The sequence below is a fragment of the Solanum verrucosum genome, unplaced genomic scaffold (genome assembly GCF_900185275.1).
Source record: "Solanum verrucosum unplaced genomic scaffold, falcon-dt-bn FXZP01000253.1, whole genome shotgun sequence".
NCBI lineage: Eukaryota > Viridiplantae > Streptophyta > Magnoliopsida > Solanales > Solanaceae > Solanum > Solanum verrucosum.
The window spans coordinates 5,204,939-5,212,173 of NW_026019984.1; the positions used below are offsets into that span (position 1 = coordinate 5,204,939).

A 7,235-nucleotide genomic window follows, 5' to 3' on the forward strand; every position below is an offset into this window, starting at 1 on the left:
TATATATATGTGTGTGTATATTTAGAGAGAGAAAACTGGTTGAACTGTGTTTCTCTCTCTAGAAAATGCAAAGAAGTTTGAATGTATTGGCATTTGGCAGTCTTCTCTCTCACGCAGCACGTGATTGGCTGAGTAGCTGGGGTGAGTGGGTGGGTCGTGGGTGGGAGAAAAGGATTTCATAAATAACATATTATATACACCTAATATATATCTATATATACATACATATATGTGTTGTATGTAAATTTGTTAATACTTTTAATATCAACGGAACAATAATATATTCACTGAAATTCTACAAATAAGGTTTAGAGAGAGTAAAGTATGTATCATTATCTCGTGAAAGTAGAGATAGTGTTATCTCAAATGCAGGAATTTCAGATATAAAGAAGAAGAAAAAATAAAGCAGTGCAAAGCTATAAGAAAAAAATAAGAACAACAATAAAGCAGCGCAGTGGTTGAAACACAATAAACAGATGATGATACATATTAAAAACTAGAATTACAAGAATATGGTTAATAAGTACAACTATAAACACCAACAAGCTTGAACCTTTGAAAGTAAGACAATACTTCACTGCCTCCTAACATTGTATTGTAATACGTGACCTCCACATTCTCTTATCTAAAGTCATCTTCTTAGTAATTTGAATATATGTCATGTTATGCCTAATCGCCTTTCTCTTAAATGTTTTTTCTGCATACATCTACCTCTTTGTGTGCTTATTACATTCAACTTCTCACACTTCCTAAGTGGGTGAGGTGTTTGTGCATCTTTGTTTCACACAGTTTGGCCAAATTTCTAAAAGATTTAAGGGTTTTTTTCAAAATAAAAGAAGTTGAATTTATCTTTATACTATTGAAAATAAGTTATATTTCTCATTGGTTGTACTTTTTCAATGAAAACTTATTTTTGCCATTCAACTTTAAGTACTATCTACCCAAATTGTTGTTCACATGTGTTTTATATGTGATGCCTACATAACCTTTAATTTCATCAAAAAAATTAAATGCATTCTCAATTAAAATTATGTTAACCCTAATTACCCAATAAATTCATTCTAAAGATTTTGAAACCCTAATCACAAGTAATAATACAGTATTTCAATTCCATTCTGCAATAAAATAAGTATTTAATAGATGGAAGATTGTACTTCACTTTCAGATACATATATTATTGAATTACTTAATAAATTCTAGTACAAATCTTCGAACATCCATAATAGATCCAGGTGAAATAAAATCACATAAAATTGCATTCTTAATATTGAAAAAAATTGATTGATTTCACAAAAAGTTTGATTTTTTCTAATAAGACGTTTGTGAAAATTATAGTAGTATTCAATTTATTTTTGGATTTGATTTTCATGTTCTATTCGTGACAAGTAAGTGTTACGTGCAAATAAAGAAGTAAACAATAATAAAAATAACTTTAATAAAGAGTTTAAGGAAATCTTATCTTTTGGGAAGATTTTGAAGTCTCGCTCAGCATATGAAGAAAAGCAAAGAACCCTAATTCAATAAAAAAAAATTGTGCCTGAGAAGAATCAATAGTTTGGGGTCTTTTGGGATGAATTTATTTTGTAAACTAGGTCGAGTAAATCGTATCTTTTGGACGGATTTTGAAGTCTCGATCAACACATGAAGAAAAGCAAAGAACCCTAATTTAGTAGATATTTTTTATGGTCGGAGAAGAATCAATAGTTTGAGGTCTTTTGGGATAAATTTATTTTGTAAATTAGGTCGAGTTTAATAGTGGACCGGGTTAAAATAGTTTAAATTAGGAATAGATTTAAATTGGGGAAAATAAGATCCACGTGAACGCCAATGTAATTTTTTACATCAAGACGATAGATATAAGATATGTGTTCGCCAACACATTTGTCAACACTTATAACATGTTTGGTTTCTCTCGTGCTATAAGTATTATTATTTTTTCAAAACATTGTATGCTCATTTGAATGCATATATTATTCGATTGCTCAAAATTTTCTCACATAATCTTTGAGTTGTGTGCTAAATAAATATTAAAATAATTTGATGAGTTTTACACAAAGACTTTTATAGTAAGGTACATATGTGATTGTTGTAGTGTTTAATTTTTTTTGAATTTGATTTCATGTTCCATTTATATTACGTGCAAGTTAAGAAGTAAAACATAACAAAAATAGGTTCAATAAAGAGCTTGATCAATAAAAAAAATACTTCTTGGACAAATTTCGATGGCTCGATTAACATATGAAGAATTGCAAAAGATCTAGGTTAGTCGATGCTTTTTCTCACTAAGAAAGAATTAGGAGTTTGTAAATCGTTGGAATGAGTTTAATGATAAATCGAGTAATTTATTATAACAATAGGTTTAATTGGGAGATCCTTGCAAAGATGAAAGAACAAGCAAAACACCATAAAAAATTCCTAACATGCTCATAAAAAAAATACAACAACTCTATCAACATCCAAGAAAAGGTGACACTACCAAAAAAGGACTAAAATAGAAAGTTCTAGACCTTAGAATCAAACAAATATGTTCAATTTTGTTGCTTTTTAGTTTTCTTTTGCTTTCGTTTATTTTTTGTTAAGATCTTTTAATATTACTAGTTTCTATGAACGAGCGTTGCACGTTACTGCATTGCACGTTTTTTCCATCACATAATTTATGTAAAAAAAATTATATGAAAGCTCATTAAATTTAACAAAATATTTTTTTTTACTTTTGAAAGAAAAATTAATTATAATGTAGATAGTATAAAATATATTTTGTAGTTATTTTAGTATTTGGATTACTAAATTCAACATTAGAAGCATATTATCCCCCCCCCCGTAAATCGAATATTTTTATTCACAAATGTATAATATATTTGATTTCATCCTTAATCATTTTCTTGGATGCGTTGACCTTTTTTCTTATTCATTGTCATCGAAAGAAATGAAGAAAATTAGAAATTCAATCAAATATTGTTGATGAATTTCTCTCCCCTCTCATGAGCCACATCAAAACAGTACTTAACCCTTAGATGTCCAGCCAATGCCGCGCCTCATCACATTTTAGGAAGAACAAAATATTTGTAAATTTTAAAAAGTCTTTCACAGTTACACAAAACGAAAATAAGTTCACAAATGAATTTAGGGATAAGGGTCTGAAAAATACCTCAACTTTGGTCGGATTTGCTGTTGCGATACTAAACTTTCATAAGGACCTATTACCTCCCTAGACTATTTAATACCGTATTTTTTACCCCCTGAACTATTTAATAGTGTATTTTAAAGGTATATATGTGTCCACGTGGACACATTACTATTTATAATTTTGCATTATTTTTAATGTCCACGTGGGCAAATATATATGTTTAAAATATGGTATTAAATAGTCTAGGGACGTAATAGATCCTCATGAAAGTTTAGTATCGCAACAGCAAATCCGACCAAAGTTGAGGTATTTTTCAGACCCTTATCCCATGAATTTATATTTAAAGGACAAAATTAACCTATTGTGAACCTAAATGATATTCTAAGCTAAAACTCATATAAATTCTCCAGAAAAAAAAGAAAAAGAACTGGTCATGAAAATATTTTACTTTTTCTCGAAGTTCAATTTCGATTAACACGTTAAACCATAAAAAATTGAAACTCAACTTAAATTTCAAAAAAATTCTAAATTTTTAAAAACAACAAAAGATTATTCTTACTTTTTTTTCTTTTCACTCCAAATTACTTACATATAAATTCAAAAATTATTTAAAAACAACTTACACTTCATAATTTTATTTTATTTTCAAATTTCACAAAATATCGACAAAAGTCCACTTAGGAAGTAATTGAGAATTGTCTTCCAAGGCAATAAGGTTTTACATATATTTGTTGCGGCTCTGCAAAACGCTTCATTTGAGAAGAGAGAAAAATATGGCAAGAGATAGTTGTCTAGCGAGAGTAACTGCTGGTGTTGCTATAGGTGGTGCAGTTGGTGGCGCTGTTGGTAACCCTAAATCCCCTTTTCCTTTTTTTTTTTTTTTTTTTTTTTTTTGGAGTTTACTTGTTGATATTCCTAAAAATTTGTGCTTATTAGGAGTTTTGTTTGATGGGTTATGTCAACAATTTATTAGGCAAAGAATGAATGAGAACTCTATAAGTTGTTAGGCTCTTTCAAGTGGAAAGATCATTTGTTTATCAGTTATATGGTGAGCTTATTAAGTGTTTGTAGTAGAGACCCTTTTGGCTTCAGCTGAAAAAGGGTGGAAAGATAACCTCTGATTCTTGATTAAATGGTTATTTTTTTATCATGTTATGATTGAGGCATTTTAAGAATTAAGTTTGATTTTTTGACTCAAGCATGGTATAGTTGGAAAACAAGCTCTGATTCTTGATTAGGTGTGTGTGTGTGTGTTGGGGACGGAGGGGGGGGGGTGTTGGTTAACTGAGCTGATGCTATGGTTGAGGCATTTTAAGAGCGGAGTTCGAGTTGTTGGACTCAGGCATGATATAGTTGGAAAACTAGCTATAATTCTTGATTAGCTGGGTTTTTTTCGTTGGGACGATGCAATGGTTGAGGCATTTTTAAGAATCAAGTTCGATTTTGTTGGACTCAAGCATGAAATAGCTGGAAAACAAGATCCAGTTCTTGATTATCTAGGTGAATGTTGTGGTAGACACACAATAAGTGTATTATATGAACTCTAAGATGGTTGTGTCACAAGTCTATTAGAATGTTTTTAAGCCTTAATTACTGATGGAAAAGGTCATCTTTGATAGATGTTTAAGTAATTTATTTATTTATTTCCATACTTTGTTTTTGAGTAAGTATCCAAGCTGAGGGTTTATCGGTAACAACCTCTCTACCTTTCAAGGTAGGGGTAAGGTTTGCATACACACTACGCTTTTTTCCAGAATGCTTTGACATACTCTCTGTAGTATTTTTTCATGACTTCTTCAATCCTCTTTGGTCTATCGGAAACAGCCTCTCTACCAACCAAGGTAGGGGTAAGGTCTGCGTATCAGACCCCACTTGTAGGATTACATTGGGTATGTTGTTGTTTGCTTTGAGTAGCATCAAAATTCCAAGCTCCTAAGTAGCCCAATGCCCCAATCTTTCTTAATTGAGTTGACAGTATACAGTTGCTAAGAAGTGACAGTGCTGATATATTTTTTCTACAATTATCCAAATATCTTTATTTTGGCTGATTGGTAATCCTGTTATAGGAAAGTTTGAGGCTTTAAAACTTGGAATTTGTTCTTACCTTTTGTGTCATGTCTGAATAACCATCATCACTTACAGTTTCTTTGTTAATTACTTTGTCATGTCTTCACTCTCAGCACATTTGTCTCCAGTTAGAAATGATAGTAATAGCTTTTGACACTGATGGTTTTAATCTGAAAAATAATAAGATCTGACATTAATGTCTAGATTGAATGTTCTCAATGTATTTAATAAATTATCAGTGCATCTGATGCATGTTTATTTATTTATAGGTGCTGTATATGGAACTTATGAGGCTGTTAGGTTCAAGGTAAAGTTCTTTTCTCTCTCTGTCTCTAGTTTTCTGATATTGTTGCCTTTGTTCTTTCATTATTGAATTTATAGCAGCATAGAGACAGCTATATGCATCTTGCAGGCAGTGGTTAAGCTAGTTTGCCCTTTGTTATCTGATCTCAATGCATGATATTGTTTAGCTGCACGTTGCAAACTGTAAATAAGGTGAAGGTCTCGGCTCCCTGAACAGTTCCCAGCAGATCTTGGATCTTAAATGCTTTTTTTTGGTTTACTAATTACCCCTAGATATTAGAGTCCGTACCCAAAATGAGCTTCATAAGGACCTGCACTCCACCAGTTTTTTTTGGTGTCCATTTATGGGCAGTTCGCCTATAAAATTAGCGATCTAAAGGTTAATAGTGATTCCCGTCTCCGTCAAAAAGTTAGCCTCCAATAGGCTCTATTTAACAGTAGGTCCTGTGTTTATTACGTGACCTATCTTAGAATTTTTTGCTAGGCCGCCTGTTAACTCAGAGACACATTAAGAATTTATCGAAGAGTTGTAGCTTACTTTCATACTTTCAATGCAGTGCAAGATGTTGATGGGCTGTGATGGCATTGCACGTGTTGTTTTGTTGATGCTAGTCTTTAACATTTTTTGGAAGACAAGCTGGTCTCTTCCATTTAATTTTCCAACAAAACTGTCGAGTTTTATGCCAAGTTCTAGTTGCCTTACCCTTTTTTATCCAAAGCTCATCTCCATTTACCAACACGTTAGTCAGTTTGAATAATAAATTTAAATTTATCTTTGAATATAAGCCTCGTTCTTATCTGATGTCAACCTGTAAACAACCAATAATAGGTGGTACCAGATAACTGGATGATGCCAAAGCTAGCTCTTCTAGATTTTACTATTTAGAGGCTGAAATGTTGACAAGCTTACAAACTTGTAATTTTTGTTTCATTGGGGTCTATTCATAATTTCTTGTGATGTTAGTTCCTTTCTGGAAAGTTAGGTTTTTTTAACACATTACTGAAAGATCAGAAGTATTCCTGGTAAATGAGAGAGAGGTCTGTGATGGACATTCAGCATGTGTAAGTTATAGAAATTTTTTTTGAGGGCACTGAGAATCCTATTTATACGATGACCTTTCCCTTTTCTTTTTATGATCCATTTTGGTCTAGAGAAGTACCTCTCAATGTAGTGATACTTGAAAAATGCTTTATTTTGCTTTTAGACGTAAGATCAAGCAGTCTCATACTATGCTTGCATAATATAGACTTATTACCGTGGGTGCAAACATTGGAGACTAGAGTTCAAATCCTCGTAAAGACAAAAAAGTTAGGTGATGTCTTCCATCAGCGTAAGCTGCTGCTGCTGCGTTGGTGGATATAGATACCAATTACGTATGCTGGTGGGAGGTATAACAGCCATCCAATGCAATGTGGAGGGATCCGAATATACAAATATGGACTTAGAGAATTTGATTGAAGTATTGCTGAATGAAGTCTGATGGAAATTTGCAGGTGCCTGGACTTCTGAAAATCAGATACATTGGACAAACTACTTTGGGAAGTGCAGCCATTTTTGGACTCTTCTTGGGTGCTGGGAGCTTGATACACTGTGGAAAGTCTTACTGAGCATATATTTGCTAGCTGTGTGGAATTGAATTGTTGTTATCAGAATAATGTGCTTCTGCAATTTCAATATATTTGAGTTTAGTGATGATAATTGGTGATTCAAAATTGACCTTTTCTCTTGCCTTTCAGC

The 7,235-nt window shown here is 32.2% G+C and overlaps 1 protein-coding gene across 1 annotated transcript; it reads left to right on the forward strand.

Moving 5' to 3' along the window:
• Positions 1 to 3,760: 3,760 nt before the first annotated feature.
• Positions 3,761 to 7,210, forward strand: LOC125818076 (uncharacterized). Its single transcript, XM_049497597.1, has 3 exons — positions 3,761 to 3,973; positions 5,464 to 5,501; positions 6,992 to 7,210. Exons 1-3 carry the CDS (start codon positions 3,901 to 3,903, stop codon positions 7,103 to 7,105), a joined length of 225 nt encoding a protein of 74 aa, XP_049353554.1. The 5' UTR covers positions 3,761 to 3,900; the 3' UTR covers positions 7,106 to 7,210.
• The last annotated feature ends 25 nt before the right edge of the window (positions 7,211 to 7,235 follow it).